The sequence below is a fragment of the Lates calcarifer genome, linkage group LG15 (assembly GCF_001640805.2).
Source record: "Lates calcarifer isolate ASB-BC8 linkage group LG15, TLL_Latcal_v3, whole genome shotgun sequence".
NCBI classification, from domain to species: Eukaryota; Metazoa; Chordata; class Actinopteri; family Centropomidae; genus Lates; species Lates calcarifer.
Window position 1 is genome coordinate 21,146,200 of NC_066847.1, and position 16,885 is coordinate 21,163,084.

Here is a 16,885-nt window from a genome sequence, read left to right on the forward strand (position 1 = left end):
TAGGCATACAGTGTTATCTCGCTGATTGTACGTTATGCTCAATTAGTCAACCACCGACCTCTTCAGGTCAGACAGAGTTATTACACCAGGGAAAGTCAGTAAATATAAATCTGGTTTTACATTCTGCACTTAAAGTTATTTCGAGTCTAAACGCACGAACACAAATGCCTCTCTCAGCTCCTCAAACTGTAGGTTGAAAACTTGACGTTAGTCCACTACATTTTCAGTGGTTTTCAACTGACTCTTTACGGATCATTCAAGCATACACCGCAGAGCTGGAGATAATTCAAGATATATTTACACTTTATCTCAGAGGCTCTTCTGTGATACTGCATTGTCCTTCCTCAAATCACTAATGCGCATGTTTGTGTCGGAACTCAGAGAAACAGGAAGCAGACTGACAGTAAACATGGGAACTGGGATGAGCTGGTTTCATTTAGCAGCGGAGGAGTTTGCTGCCAGTTCGGCTCCGGGGGGCTGAGCTGCCGTGAACGCGAAAGGCGGGGATGAATGAGGAGCGGTACAAAAGTCTGCGAGGAGGTCAGTGACTCGAAAGCGATATTTTCAGTACGAACGTTATTTTCTGACTTGTGCGAGTTTACTTTGAAAGTATCTCTTCGACAAGTTTGAGGTGTAGAGACTGACGAGAAGCATCCTCTCACCTGCACAGCTTGTGACTCAGGGTCACGTGTCACACCTGCAATGAAACTACAAACCTTAATTAGGTTACAACTTTGATGAATTCTTAAGTCTTTACTAAACGCTTATTCTGCGTAGACTTTATTCTGTGTTGGCATCGTCATATGCATACATTGTTAACTCTCCTAAAAGTGGTAGTGATGTTACCTGGTCACATATCCGTCACAGTGGATCCTAAAGGGTTAAAAGTAGTTTATTGCAGGCTTGCATATGCAGTGATTTTTTTTTTTGTCTTTCAGTGACCTATTTAAACTACACTCCTGCATTAACAGTGGGAAGAGTCAGTCTTTATTTCCTCTACAGGCGAGATTCAGATGAGGTGTATTATTAGCAGCACATAATTGTTTAAAGAAGTAAAGAAAGTGAAAGACAGTCATGTTGCTTTGCTTATGGTATAAATAACTAATGAAAACTGCAAAAGTACCCTGCTTGATACAGTTTTCTGGATTTGCATGGGGTCAGATCAAAAGGGGGAGACAGTTGGAGACATCAGACAATGTCAGCTGCTCCTTAAGGCTCAGATTATAGCCTACTTTTTATTTCCATCTAATTGATTCTGATGGTCAGATTATGTTTCTGTTTGCCAGCATGGTACAGAAATAACATTTAACCTTTTCTTCAGCTTCTATTTCTGCAAATACTGTTTGTGTTGGTTTTTCCCACTAATTTCCAGGGTTTTAAGGACACATTTGATCCAGGTCTCACCTCAGATCTCAACCACCTCAGATCTGAAAGAAAGAAATGCCAGTTTGTTGTGTGTCCTCCTCATGGTGTCACGTATTATGCTGTGACATTATCAGAGGATGTAACACATCCAATTATTGCGTCTGAAAAGATTGTGTTGTTATGAGTTGATGTGGCATTTACCCTGTTTTTCAAGGATCATGTGATTGTACTGTATGTTATAATAATCATGTCACATCCTTGGACTAATGATGGAGGGACAGCAGCCGGTCATGTGGCATGCTCTTTAATGGGATATTAGTAAAGTTATGCTGAACGTTCCTGCTGCTGAGGGTTAGTTATCAATTCTTTTTACATAAGTGAACAATGCCACACTGTTTCACTGGTTGTTTGAAAGAAGAGTTGAAGGAATTCTTGATGGTAGTAAGTGTTGAGGCATGTTACAATATTTCTTGCAACTGGCTACAGGTCTGTTCATTACAAGGCTGTTTTAAGGAGGAATTGATATTAACAGTTTGTCCATGCAGCCCATTCAGTGTGGCACAGTTACAAGTAATTGTGTGTGTGTGTGTGTGTGTGTGTGTGTTTGTGTGTGTGTGTGTGTTTGTTTGTCCGTCCTCCTCTGCACACATGAGCTTAATTTTCCAAGAAGACACCAGACCGTCTGGAGCAACAGGGAAATGTGATTAAAAATGTTTGCTCCTCACCACGGTGACTCAATGATGTAGAAAAATGAGTCTATACTTTATCACAGTGTGTGGATCTGTGGAGAAAAAATAACTCATTAAATGATGAACGACATCCTGTTTCATGTATGACATTTTTCCCCCTGTGGAGTTTAATGCAGCTTAACTGATTCAGTTGTTTTCCTAAGCTGTCATATGAATTTCTTGGGACACATAATGGGTGCCACCGCTGCCACAATCTAAAAATGACAAGCTGATAATCTGCCTGCAGTATTTTGTTCCAGATACTGATTCATGCACTGGTAATCAATAACACAGTGCATCAGAGAAATGAATGTTGGAATATAAAGTACATTAAGATATAGTGTCTTGTCTCTCCTCGCTGACTTTGGTGTCAGTGTTTTTTTTAAGTAAACTGATGAGTTTAAGCTTGATCTGATGTTGAATTTACATCATTTATTATGAGTTGCAATCAGGTCATAGCAGTGTTATCACATTAACATTTTGTGGCTGTGATAATTGCAAAAGACAACTTCTACTTCCTGCATCTTGGAGTAATCCTGTGGTAGGAAAAAAAACAGTCTGACTGGATCTTTAGAAGTTGTTGTTGATGAGAAGAATGGCAGAGATAATGAGCTGGATCAGCCACTCTGTCATATGTTGCGACTTTATTTAGCTGATAATTATTGTTCTCATGCAGAAAGATGAGGATGAGAGAGATGAAACAGCTGTTTTCCTTGTGAACAAACACACCATAACTATTATATTTTTCTTTCTCTCGTCTGTATCTCTTCATCTTTGTCACTCTCTGGCTTGCTTTTACCTCTCTCTCTGTTCTGCCTCTATGTTTCCTCTCTGCTGCTTTCAGTGGTTGTGATCCAGCAGGTCTGAGTTGGCCCTTGGTCCAGCTGGGTCCTGGACTGGTTTCAGTGATGGCAGACCATCCACCTCCTGCTCTGCTGGAAGCCTGCGTGGTCGTGGGAGCATCTATGGACAAACTCAGAGAGGTCTACCAGGTATTTGTCTTTAAATGCATCATGATTATGGTGAATATCTGTAAACATAATGTTTTGTTATCTTTATCTTTTTATTAGCCCAATATAAATATATGTATGAATAGGAAAAATCACCATTAAACAAAACACAGGAATGTAAGTAGAATATGTAGTATATGTTAGTTTAAATTATTATACACCCAATCATTCCCTACCTATCTCCCGCTTAGGCTATTTACGATAATGGAAGTCCAGAACGCCTTCTGTTGGAGCCGGAGGTACTGCATGTCCTGGTACCCCCCTTTATTAATAGACCGCAAAATGAGAGTGAAGTGGTGAGGTCACAGGGGAAGAGGCGGCGCTCCTTTATCAGGAAGAAGAGGGAACAACCTCCTTCAGCTGCTGCAACCCTGAGCCAAGGTCTGGTACACTTGTTGGGTCACATATTTATACAGAACAGGCCTCAGTTTATTATATTAAACATGACTTCGAGGTATCTGATTCATCCCTGGCCTGAGTTGTATGAGACTTTTTCATTCTGTTATCATCAGTGATTGGTATAGTTTTATTTTACATTGTTTTGGCTGCTTATGTTTTTGCAGATGGAGGAGCAGAGGGAAGAGGAGGAAGTGAGGATGTCAGTGTTCCAAAAGACATTGATCTCATGGCGTTACCTCAGCTCTGCTTCCCTGGTATTTGATCTTCTGATTTGAAGTTTATGTTACATAATCCTCTGAGAGCACTAATAATGATCCCTGAAACATCATCATATTATCATAACTGAGGTACTGCCAATGTGAAAAAATGTATATATATTTCTTTATTTTTACCAGGTGGGCTCCAAGTAACCAATGAACAGAGAGATGAACAGTTTCACTTCCTGGTTTTCACTGATGTCTTTGGCAACAAGACCCACGGAGTAGTACTTCAGTGTTACCGCCCAATACTGGTACACAGTCCTACATACAATACCTCACACACAACAGTTAACAGGCCAGATAACAAGACATTGTAGGTGCAGGCTGTAATTTTTTACAATTTCACCAGTGAGCATGGGTCAATAAATAGTATGGCCACCTTCGTGTTGTAATGTTAGATAAAAGTAACCAGACTGTAAATGCAATCAAGTCATCATTAGATCGTCTTTCCTGTGTTTTTACAGGAAGGGACGTCTTTCTTCCACAATGGAGCTGGGCCCTCTAAGTTTTCTAAACTTTTCTCTGCCTTTGGTTTCTGTGTTATATCCAAGTATCCTTACTTCACTGCACTCAGAGACTGTCTGTCATGGTGAGAGACAATGTACTAAACTGCTTGGATATTTATTTTTTTACCATATAAAAAAAGTTTTTAAAATTAGTTTCTGTTTATTTATTTTTTTTTATATCTGTTACTAAGTACTAAGGTCTACTTGTGAACAGGCCAGCAGTGTAGGTGTAATACCAGCAATTCAGCTGTATTAAGAGGCAATTCTTCTTGTTTCTCTCTCACTGTTTCTTTGTTAGTCTGTTGATCCAGCTGAGAACTTGCCGTTTATCAGACATGGAGGAGAGAGTGAAGGAGTTTGCAGCCAAATTGACACTTGTGCCTATTCCACCTCCTGGACAACTACATTTGGTGTGTGTGTGCAGTGTATAGTTAAGTAATGAAAAGATGGACAGATTTTGTTTGGACATTTGTTTGAATTACACTAATTGTGTAGCCAGGGTGATGCATTCACTCTGTGGTCACCTGTCCTAACAATATTTATATTCTTAATATGTAAGGAGTGATAAAGGCAGACAAATAATAAGGGAGCACTAATTATAAGTGTGTATGTTTTCCAGATGTTTACTTTGCGTCCTCTGACCATTGTAGTACCATCCAGAGAAGACAAAGACCACCCAGCTATAGATTTAGACCTCCATCTGCCTTTCCTCTGCTTCAGGCCACAGCAACTACTGCAGGTATTACACACATCTGTTGTACTTGTCAGGGAAGCAGGAGGAGGCTCACATTAACCATCTCTGTTCATCTGTGTTACCCTGTAGGTGATATCTTGTCTCCTGCAGGAACAGCGGGTGGTGTTATTTTCTGCTGACTGGGCCAGACTCACGCTGGTGGCAGAGAGTTTGTTGCTTTTTCTGCATGTCAGTTCAAAATCTATGTCTCCACATCTGCAGAGCGAAAAGTAGTGTTAAAGCTTATTTTGATTTTTTATTGAATTTAACTCCTAAGTATGTTATCAGAATGACTTTTATCACATCAGATTTCATTTTTAGCCCTTAGAAGCACTTAAATGAAAAGTAAGGCAGGGCTGCAGTTTGAAGCCTTGGAATAGGGACTTCCTGTTGATAATCAAGAAAATAAAAGCCCCCTTTCTGTAAATGTGTACCTTTGGATCCTGAAACTGAATTTAAATAATGAAAAAAAGTTACAGCACAGTACATTAAATATTATAAGAATGATCTAATTAAATTTTAATCCTTAGTACCTTACTACTGAATTTGTTCTTGCAACATATTGTTTTACTTTGCTGATTGATTTTGAACGTGGCAAAGTCACTTGTATGCAATTTAAGAACACTGTTCATCAAGTCCATCATACCTGATTTTTCTTCCAGCCTCTGTCATGGCAGCAGCCTTATGTTCCTGTCCTGGCCCGAGGCATGCTTGACTTTCTCATGGCTCCGACTGCCTTCCTTATGGGCTGCCATGTCAGCCATTTTGAAGAGGTTGCAGCTGTAAGTACACAAATTGTTACAGATCAGGGGAGCAGACTGAGAAACAAACAAGTCATTAATTTTAATATTGATGCTCTTTCATCCAGGAAACAGATGATCTTATCTTAATCAACATTGATAATGGAAGCGTCTCCTCTTCTTGTTCTGATACCATCGACCTTCCACACATACCTCCAGCTGCTGCAGACTGCTTCACACAGAGGTACTCATTTACTATTCAAGTAACTACCAAACTGTTGCCTACAAAACATTAGCAGTTACGTATACTAGAGACTCGATTTTTATTGATGGTAGGCTTCTCTCAAACTAGGCAAGAGATATGGACACGTAGCTACTATTGGTTTGTTCAACCTGAGTATGTTTTGCAGGTGTCAGTCTTTGCAGATGCATTTTGACTTGGATCAGTGCCACCATGCAAGCTGCACCGACATCAACCATCAGCGGGCACAAAGAAGAGCGTGGCAACACAACCTCAACCATGATGTCCAGAGGATCACGTTGGAATTGATTGTCAACATATTCAGGTTCTCTGAGTATTCTTTGAGTACTGAGATCCAACAGGATGGTTCTTCTAAATGACATATTTTGTTAATTTAATATACATGTATGCATTTTACAGGGATGTTAGTAGTCACCTTAACTATGAACATCGAGTGTTTAACAGTGAAGAGTTCCTGAAAACCAGAGAGCCAGCTGAACAACTGTTTTACAAAAAGGTAAATACTAACTTTGTTCAACAGGTGATATTTTTCTATCATGTTATCTTTTATTGTTTTACTTGCATGGATGACAAAATGTGTTGCAGGTGTTGGAGACACACATCTTCCATTCTTTCCTCAAGGATCGTCTCAACAGGAAAATGGACAATTATGCTCGCATGGAGCTCAGCACTCGTTCTGAGATGCAGAAGTAAGATGTTAAAGCTATCAAATAGTTGTCAAACTAACTGATTCAGAAAGTTCACAGCTTGATGTGTGTGTATTGATATAAATGGAGTTGAAAAAGGCACCATAGCCTACTGCCTCAAAAAGGACCATACAGTTGGATCAGCACCTCTCCAAAACAGTTGCAACAAAAAACAGACTTTCTTCATCTCTGCAGTACAAAGCAGTACAAAAGCTGCTGTGCATTGTTTCCCTCTTGTGTCCTCTAGGATGAAGGCTATGGTTGAAGTCCCGCGCAGACCCACCATGCAGGAGATTCAAGCACGGAGAAAGAGCTCCCTCACAGAGACCAGGCTGAATAAAAGACTGGGGATGAGCCTTCCTAACCTGGGAGATGACCAAACCATCAGCTTCCAAAGAAACACACTGGTGACGCGGATCATCATGTCTGAATCTGGTGAAGCTGGAGAGGAATATACCCAATTATATTTATATATTTATATATATATATATATATATATATATATATATATATATATATATATATACAGAGGTACAATCATGACGAAAAAGTGGCAAGAAAAATTAACATCTCCTGTATTTTTCTCCCTCTCCACTCTCTCTTTGTCCTCTAGCTCTAAGAACTCCTCCTAAGCCTGTAAAGGTGTTTAAACTCCCAGACTTCCCAGCGTCTCTGTCCTTCCACTCAGTCCAAAGTTATTACAGTGAGCTCATCCAGCAACTTGGCAAGGCTATCTTCTCTGTCCAAAACGAGAACTCCACTCTGCTGGCCAGGTACACTGCTCTCATAGTTTTCTGAACTCTTCCTGTCATCGTTTCAGGAAGAGCCCCATCACTTCTTCTTTTGAGTTAATTCTCTTAACTCTCAGTTGTTTTAACTCCTTAATCCCTCCACTTGTTGATCTTCTTCTGTGTTAAATAATTTTTCCTTCTGTAGATTCTACTATTTGCGTGGTTTGATCAACACCTTGTGTTCACGGCGGCTGGATGCTCTCAGTGATTTCCAGAACCTCTACAAGACGGACACTGCCATCTTCCCAGCACAGCTGGTCACATGGCTTGTGGAGTCGCTGCACTGGGACGAGAGACAGCAAGCTGACAGACGACCTGAACTCAAGAGACTCATCCTCAAGGTCAGTTGGCTCACAGATTCATTGTTACCCATGCTTTAGAAGTGATTGGATGGAGGGCTAAATCAGTTGCGATAGACGGTATGTTGTAGGATGTTAGAGGTCTTTTCTTTTTTTTCTCACCTATTAGGTGAAGACAGAGAACGAGAAGCTGGTGGTGCAGCCCGATGACCACGTTAAGAAGTTCGAGCTTCCTCGAAAACATTTGCATCAGGACGAGTTTGTGCGATGCGTCCAAGAATGTGGGATTGTTAAGGATGTAGCGACCATACATCGTTTATTTGATGCCCTCACTGATGGTAAGTGAGGGAAGGAAGGCTGATGAGTGAAGATTAGATAAAACTGAATTGCGTAAAACCTTGCCATATCAAACCTGAACCATTAGTCTCCACAGACTGCAGGTGCAGTATTTTTGCAACCAGCGGTGTGAGTCAAGGTAAAGTGCTCGAAATACTGCAGTGCTGATTCAAGTTCCAAATCCAAATCCCTTATGAAAGATGGGTAAATCTTGAACGCATTTTGTTTCTTAGCCATATTGTAGAACCCTTTAATTAGATAAGCCCAGAACTAACAAGGTGGACACAGAAGTATATATAGGCTATACAGTAGTTATTTTCTCCACCAGCATTATATGAAACAATTTTAAATAAATTACATTGGTGGCTGCCGACATGGTGGAATCGACCGGACGATCTGTTACACTCCTTTTAATGCTCTGTAAGTGTGAAGTACATTCTGCACAACATGTTCTCTCTTGTACCAACTGACTAGAAGAGTATAGACACATAATGATGTTAATCTTATATATAAAAATTCTGTATATTCTATCTTTACATTGACCAGGCAAAGACTATAGAGTCTTAGCTTTGGGGAAACATTTCTATAGAGAAATAATAAACTTGAGAATGAACACATGATGCATCAAGTGGGAGTACCCAGAACAAAATCAAATCAACATTGTTAAGGGCTTTACAATCTCTACAATATACAACACCCTCTGTCCTTAAACTGGATTTTCTTCTGGACAGGTTGATGGATTGATGAGTCCATTATATAGCCCGGTCTGGTACAGGATTTTTGAGGCTGATTCCAATATTAACATCAGCATAACCTAATTAGCAAGTTAAAGGAAAAACGTCTCAGAAGACATTAGAGAAAAAAATAGCAAATGTCATGTGACAAGGGTCATGAAATTAATTTAGACTTTAAGTTATAAGCTCATGGTATTTATGATAGTCCACTAACACCTGAACCACATCACTCAGTCTTTGAAGCTACTTCATGCAGCATAATTGTTTTTTTGTTTATTCCCTCACATGTTTTTTGATTCTTGTCCGACATGAAAATGCATCATGTCTGGCCAGATGGACGGACGAAAAAATAGACAGAACCTTAACAGGACTCAACACCAGACTGAAAGGCTTGTAGTTGTTGTCTGGGAGTCTTTTAGCAACACATGATGGAGAACAATTCATACTATTCTGAGATATCGAGACTGCATGTGGAACTAACTTAATCTGTTTATGTACATGTTTTAAGCATGTATCTGCTTGTGTTTTTTTTTCCCTTAAGCCATGTGTTTTTTGTCTTGTGTACAGATTGTCTGTCTGCTTGCACCAAGTTGTACACATCTCTCTCTATGTGTCCTAGGCCAGCCGAAGCAAGTGGACCCTGAACTCTTCAGAGTTTTCTACACCTTCTGGAAGGAGACAGAGGCTGAGGCACAAGATGTCAACCTGCCTACTGACGTCATTGACCACCTTGACAATAGTGAGTGTGTCTACAAGTTGTCATCCTGCGTCAAGACCTCCCATGGCGTTGGTAAAATCGCCATGACGCAGAAACGTCTGTTCTTGCTTACCGAGGGACGACCGGGCTATGTGGAAATCACGAAGTTCAGAGATATACAGGTCAAGTGTCTTTAATCCATTTTCTCTGAATCATGTTTTCTTTACCCCACTCATGTTTTAACAAATAACTCCCCCTTCTCTGTGCAGGAGGTGAAGATTGCCTCAGCTCCCTTTTTACTCGTTCGCATTCCTTCCCTTCGTATCCAGACCTCTTGTCAGCCTGAGATGTTTGAGGCCAACCTGAAGACAGAGACTGAACTCTGGAACCTTGTGGTCAAAGAGATGTGGGCTGGACGCAAGATGGCCGATCAACACAAGGTAAAACCTGCCAAAGGATCTCAAAACACTTTGACTGGCCTGGGAAGGAACAGCAATATGAGCACCACTCATACAAACTGTAGCAGTTTATAACGTTGTGGTGTTTACAAAATTGGGTGGCAATAGCACGTGACTAGAAAAATTACCTCTCCATAATTTGGAGGTCAAAACTGAACAATGGTAAGACTTGTGGACTATATTTATGTATACGTAACATAATGTGACCACATTTCTAGCAGTGTTTTCTTCGGTGCTATGACCATTTAAGCCAATTTTCAAGGGTGTTTGTCATTGTGTTTGCCCACACAATAACTGTCTGTACTAACGTTTAGCTCATTTTATGTCTCTCAAGGACCCTCAGTACATCACTCAGGCTTTGACTAATGTCCTGTTAATGGATGCTGTCATGGGCTGTCTGCAAACCCAGAGGTCCATCGTTGCTGCCTCGAAGCTGGCTTACTTTGATAAGATTAAGCATGAAGGTCTGACCTCACTCTTCTTCTGCTTTTTGTTGTTTGTTGTTCTTTTTTCATGTACAGTAAATATGTTGCTGTACAGAAGTGTACCATTTTCTTCATGCTCATGCTGATGTTGATGCTAAATCTGAGTCATCATTATCTGTTAGTTATATCGGCCTCTCTCTCTCGTGTGTCTCTTTATGCTCTTCTCCATTTACCCTCTTATATTTAATGTGTTTGTGTTGCTGCTCAGTGCCCATGATGGTGTCTAAAACTACCTCAGAGACTCTAAAACACAAGATCAACCCTTCAGTGGACCTGGCTGAACCTCAGACTGTACATGTGCTGCTATACACACCAGGTACTATTTGGAGCAATTTGCAGAGTGTGTGGTTTTGAGACAACCTAACACAAATGCCCTACACCTTGTTGCCACTGTAACAGTTATGTCATCTTCATAACCACTAGTTTCATGCAGTAAATCCCCATTTCCATCTCATTAATATTAATTGTCAAAGTCCTTTCCAGTTCAGAGTGTCAAAGATATAGTGGTAATCAGTTTATTTATTTATAACTGTGTTATCATGTGCCTCACATTTTCTGAAAGCATTATTCTATCCGTTTAATTCACTGTACACTGCCTGCTGAAGTCACAAGACACCCACTGTCAAATTATCTTAAGTTGTCCTGGTGTGCATTCACATCAGAGTGACAACAGAAATGTCAAAGCAAGGGGCAAAAATAAGGAGAAAGGACAAAGCGCAGACATGTACTCTAATGGATATTTCTGTATATGTGCATGAATTTTGAATGTTGAATGTTGGTATCAAAAGCTGTGCTTCTTGTTGTTCAGCTTGGCGGGACAACATTTTCAGCTTTGCATGTAAACATGTCAACATGAGGACTTTACATGTGACAACATCTGTCAGTGTTTGTGCATGCACGTGTGTGCTTTGTAAATATTTGTATGCCAACAGATGCTCCAGGCAAACCTATCCATATAACCTGATTAGTCTCGTTGTGCTGTGCATTAGTGGGCAGGATAATGTCAGTGTCAGGTCAGTGTCTCATGTGTTCACACTGTGACAAAGAACAAAAGCAGCTGCAAGCTATTGATCTGGTCTGAGGAGATAAGTGAGTTCAAAGAGCCAAATAAAGCAGATAAACAACATTTTAAGAAGAGACAAAGTTGAGAGCAACACAACCAAAATAGTGTCCGAGGTACTCTGTGAAAGAGAGTACAGATTTGTTATTTATTTCTATCAAATCCCTGCCAATTATGTTTATCTGGACATTGGAAAAATATAAAATGCTAATTATGCAAATTAGTGTAATTAATTAAGTTATCTTTTCTATTTATTTACTGCCATTGACTGAGGGCAGTTAGGACAGTTAAGGGTAGAGGTTCTCATCTCCTCCCTGTTTTTTTTTTTTTTTTGTTTTTTTTTTTACTGCCTACAGTCAGTTCAGCTCTCACCCTTTACCTCTTTCTCTCTCTCCAGGTCAGTTGACGTGCAATAATTCTGAGGGTGAGATGAACCCGAAGTTGTGGGTGGCTCTCAGTGGGGGAAAAGTGGTTGTATTCGATGCAGCTAGCTGGTCCATGTTGCAGGACTGCATCCAGGTTGGAGAGTCGCAGCTGGTGAGAGCAGAGTGCTGCAAAGTCATACATGTTCACTTTAATACGCTTGTATTTAAACTTTGTTGTTTTGATGAAACAATGGATTGATTGATCAAATGGATTTGAGATTCCATGGCACCTCTTCTACGTAGAACTGCATGCTAGGATTGGTCCAGGAGCAGGTGTGGATTGGCTCCCAGGACTCTGTTATCTACATCATTGACACTCAGAGCATGTCCTGCAACAAACAGCTGACTGAGCACAGACATGAAGTGACTGGCCTCACAGTGGACACCAGAGATCAACCCAACAGGTAGAGATACAAGTAACTGTAGTACAGTTCATTACATGTAAAACATTAAAAGTGAGCGTTTTAATCTGGCATCTCTTTCCCAGTCAGCAGACATACTCCTGCAGCTGTGATGGGACAGTCCTGCAGTGGGACTCAGCCAGTCTCAAAGTGAAGCGACAGTTCCACCTGAGCTGTGATCGTCTCTCCTCCATACAGATTCATGATGGCACGTTGTGGTGCTGTAAGTACGCACTGTCCTCTTTGATTTCCAGTCCTTAACTATGAATTCATGTGCATATTTATCTGTGTAATTAGTGCTTCCTCATTTAGGTAAATGTCCCCACTCCTCTCATTCTCAAATACACATTTAAATAACAATCTTCAGTAGCATCCTTTTGCACTGCACTGATTTTTCGCTGACTGAATATACCTGTGAGACTGTGGGACCTTCATTCCTGTGTGAAAATGTCTCAGCTAACCCAATAATGTCTACTTCTTCTTTACAAGCAAAAAAAGATCCTGATAATGATTTGTTGAACAGAAGTGTCTGTGTATGTGCAGGTTGTGGTGACAGTGTTGTGGAACTGAAAAGGAGCGGGACACCACAGCGAAGGATGGCACTTCCTGACAACCTACTGAGCATGGCCAGTAGATTCAGCAGCTTCATTGTCTTTCCAGAGGTGACTTGGCAATCCTAATCCAATATGTCAATTAATTACGAAGATAGCAGCCTTTTAGTTGTTTAGCAAGTCAGTTATCCAGTCTACGGCTAAATCAGCAGCAGTCAAGTCTGTAAGTACATTAGTGAATGAAACAATTCTGTAAGCCAGCAGGACATTCAACAGTTCAGTGTTTGTAAAGTATATCTGTGACTTCACAGTTTTTGTGTGTGTTTGTTCCAGCGAGGTCAGTTGTGGACAGGCTGTGCAGACTCAGGGGAGTTGTGTCTCTGGCACGCTAACAACAACAGACAGCCATCCAAAAGAATCTCCCTGCCAGGCAGCTCAGGAGTGACCTGTATGATTCGTGTCAAGGACCAGGTGAGCTATGATAACGTGTCACGTCACAAACACTCTCATCACCCTTTCGGTGTTTTGCTACCACAATCGTCACTTACCCACTCCTACCTTTTCTCAATGCCCTCAGATCTGGGTGGGCTGTTGCAGCCAGGGCAGTGTTGGAGGTCAGTTGAGGGGTCAGGTGATGGTGGTGGACCCAGAGAGCCACACTGTGGCGAAGGAACTGCAGGCTCATTCAGATAGCATCCAGACACTCTGCTCAGCTGAGGATCGCTATGTGCTGAGTGGCTCAGCATGCCGCGATGGCAAGATCGCCATCTGGAAAGTTGAGTAAAGAAGAGAGAAAGAGAGAGCAGTAGAATGGACAGAGTGAAGCAAGAGACGAGTATGGGGAGCGGAGAGAAGAAAGGAGATACGCAAAACATGACTTGAGTAGAGTGAGGGTGGAGGTTAGAGTACAAAATCAAAGAACAGCAAAGAAAAATATATAGAGATATAGAGGAAAGTTCTTTTCTTTCACTTGGTGGAGCATCTGTTTAAAGCGGTATTTCAATGGTAATTGATTTTTTTCTGCTGGGAGCTAAAAAAACAAAACAAAAACAAGGACACAAAATGGTGAAAGCGGCTCTTAAAGATGTAATTCTAAGACTTTTAGTGTGAGTCTTTGGAACAAAATACAGTATACTGAATGTAACAACATCTGCTTTCTCTGGTCCTGGACTAGTGAAGAGCAGATCTTTTTCTTCTTGGAAACAAACTGTCCACGCACATGAAATGTGAAAAAGATTAAGTCTATGCATTCTGTATGTTCCTTTTGAGAAACTTGATTTAGTCTAGCTGTGACAGCAGTGAGATACTGGAATGCTACGATGTATTTTCATTCACGTTTTATTGTCAAGCACTGATAATAAATTTTCAGGTATTATCATGTACTGTTTGTTTATGAGCCTGTGTGCAGTCCTACTTTAGGCTGTGTGCTTTGTGTTACATCTGGACTGATGCAGCCTCCTGTGTCACAGTCTATTGTACACTTGTTATTAATTATATATAGATATAGATTTCAAATCTTTTGTTTAGTTAAAAACATTCCTCTTAGGTTTAAAATACTAATCTCCACCTGCTATAACGTGTTCCTGGCAATGTTATAGCAGGTCGAGAGTTGAGAGACAGGAGGCTCTTTTGGGTGCCAGATTAATAAAGAAATCCTGTGGTCCATGTCCTGACCATTAAACCAGATCCAGAGTGAATCACAAGTGAAACATATACATCTGCATTTGTGAATCTCATAATATTTAAATGCAAACAACAACAACTCTATAGTTGAGTAAAGACAAAATCTTCAACAAAAGAACACATGAAGCAGAAGCAATACAGAATTCAAACATGTTTCTATTTTTGTTACTGATTTGAGGTCATCATTGGTCTTAAAATTCTTTATTATTAAAATACAATGCAGCCACAGTCAAAAAGCTGGAACATGACAAATCTGTGTGAATTACTCAATGATGACTTTCAGCAATGATTACCTTTATACTTTGTTAAAGGGATTTAGGCAGAGTATTAATGTAATGTTAACATCAAAAGACAGGATAAGCTATAAATACATAGATCACAAAGTAATAGAGATGAATAGTAAGTTGGATAAGGCCCTCCAGGTGTGCAGCATTCTGTTTATGAGCGATGCTTTCATGTATATGGATGGATGGGTGAATAAATGAGCTTCTCTGGTCTTAGTAGTATAACTCCTGATCCCACCAACCTGAGAGGGTACAAGTCACAGATTAATGAATACTGAATGGGTGTACTGTATGGATGTTGATGGTGACTCATGGATGGATGATAAATGGTTAGAGTGAAGGATAATGAATCTTGGCTTACTTCCTGGATATCTTCTGACACCTAACTTCCTGATCTCGTCGTAGACAAAGATTAAAATACCATACGGAAGAGGAACAAACCACCACTGGACCCTGAAGCAAAAAACACAGCACGTAAAAAGTAATGAGTGTGAAAATAATTTCCTACTTGTGGGTACCACATATAGATATTTACAACAGACCAGTTTTTCCTCGTTGTCGGGTCTGAGCTTTAATTTCAGATGGTGACCATGTGACTGAGGCTCTGTGTGCTTTTACCTGATAGGCATGAAATTGAAGATATTGGGCATTCCAGGGCAGTAGCAAAGCAGATTACCGAGGCAGAGCTGGAAGACGATGGCAGTAACCAGGACACGGTTCCTGCAGATGAACAAACACATAAATAACCAAACACCCAGCTGGAATCTCGTAGTTCAGGTTTAATTATTTACAAATGAAATGGACTATCAAAAACACGCAGACACTAAACTTATGAATTCAAATGTTTCATTAATCACAAAATATGGTGTTTAATGAGACATTTAAAGCATGTTTAGGCGACTTTAATGATGTGTGTGAACACTCAAGTTGGAATAATTTCCTGTTCTTCCTATTCTGTTTATAACTGAATGCAGCATAAACCCTAGAGTTGTTAATGTTAACATGGTGCAGACACAGATTTAATCCAGTAAATGTTAATGCCATAACTTAAGCTATTTTTAAAATACACAGTGTTGAGCAATTTATGTCTGGGATGGGTGTTTACTGACCTGAAGAAGCCTTGCTGAAACACAGATAGACGTCGAGTTTTCCTGATCAACACATCGGAGATCTGACAGATCTCTATACTGACGAAAAATACAGTGTAGCATGTGTACTCCTGATACAGCCTCTGTGCGAATGTCTGTAAGCAGAGTAAGCAGAGACATAAGGAAGGAGTTATTTGGTATCCATGCTGATAAAAATATAAACAATCTCTCTACCCAACCACTTCCTGTAGGTTTATGTGTCTGTACTGACCCATTCTTGCCCATAGCTGTCCTTTAAGTCTTGAAGGTGAACATCCTCCCACTGAGAACGCAGGCCGACACACAAGAGTGGGAACCAGCCCTCCTGGGCCATAGCTGTGAAATAATCTGTAAAACCTGCAAAAGACTGGATGGCTCCTAAAACAGAGAAAGAAAAGGGGGTCAATACTATTCTAAAACTATATAAATTTAGCTCACTGGCTGTGTGGCACTACACAGATTATATGAGGCAGTGGCTCGGCCCCTCCGGAGGAATTCTGAGCGCACTCTGTTAGAAGTACTGTCTTATCTGCTTTATTGCACAAGGGTATAACAGACAAAATGTGTGTCTAGCTCTGAGGTTAGTGCAATAGTAATATCAAGTATGCAGCACAGACGCGCACACACACAGTCTCACCTATCTGAAAGTATGAGTACACAGCCAGAGCTTCGTTTACCAGACGATCACGACGCGGGTTCCTGGGCTTCAAGTGCATGATGTCACTCTCTGCTTTCTCATAAGCCAGAGAGACAGAGGGGAACTACAGGAGAGACAGGAATAAACAAAAACCATACCACTGGACAGCAGATATGAGAGTGAGGAAGACAGTCATGCAGCTAATTGAGTGTTAATGCTGGAAAAGAC

General features: G+C 40.6%; 2 protein-coding genes across 6 annotated transcripts in view; one reads left to right on the forward strand and one right to left on the reverse strand.

Annotated features, from left to right (window-relative positions):
* The first annotated feature begins 399 nt into the window (after positions 1-399).
* On the forward strand, positions 400-14,308 carry LOC108892194 (DENN domain-containing protein 3). 2 transcript variants are annotated; one of them, XM_018689637.1, is made up of 28 exons: positions 400-540; positions 2,938-3,085; positions 3,295-3,484; positions 3,667-3,756; positions 3,898-4,013; positions 4,227-4,351; positions 4,567-4,678; positions 4,888-5,007; positions 5,092-5,190; positions 5,664-5,783; positions 5,870-5,985; positions 6,152-6,307; positions 6,403-6,499; positions 6,589-6,692; positions 6,937-7,124; positions 7,303-7,462; positions 7,626-7,821; positions 7,949-8,117; positions 9,469-9,728; positions 9,816-9,986; positions 10,339-10,468; positions 10,698-10,805; positions 11,947-12,086; positions 12,218-12,378; positions 12,462-12,598; positions 12,919-13,037; positions 13,260-13,397; positions 13,504-14,308. In XM_018689637.1, the coding sequence occupies exons 2-28, from the start codon at positions 3,002-3,004 to the stop codon at positions 13,708-13,710; spliced, it is 3,813 nt and encodes a 1,270-aa protein (XP_018545153.1). In that variant the 5' UTR covers positions 400-540; positions 2,938-3,001; the 3' UTR covers positions 13,711-14,308. The 2 variants fall into 2 exon arrangements, with proteins under 2 accessions (XP_018545153.1, XP_050932332.1); XM_051076375.1 differs by having other exon boundaries at positions 2,938-3,076.
* Positions 14,309-14,794: 486 nt separating this feature from the next.
* LOC108892214 (ATPase H+/K+ transporting subunit alpha) overlaps positions 14,795-16,885 on the reverse strand; it is a 30,024-nt gene continuing 27,933 nt past the window's right edge. For all 4 annotated transcript variants that reach the window (XM_051076377.1, XM_051076376.1, XM_051076378.1 and 1 more), the window contains exons 19-24: positions 16,658-16,781; positions 16,253-16,398; positions 16,003-16,136; positions 15,512-15,613; positions 15,255-15,346; positions 14,795-15,135 (exon numbers count right to left, since the gene is read on the reverse strand). In XM_051076377.1, the coding sequence (XP_050932334.1) occupies positions 15,107-15,135; positions 15,255-15,346; positions 15,512-15,613; positions 16,003-16,136; positions 16,253-16,398; positions 16,658-16,781 (627 nt within the window). In that variant the 3' untranslated portion in view covers positions 14,795-15,106. The remainder of the gene's footprint in view (positions 15,136-15,254; positions 15,347-15,511; positions 15,614-16,002; positions 16,137-16,252; positions 16,399-16,657; positions 16,782-16,885) is intronic.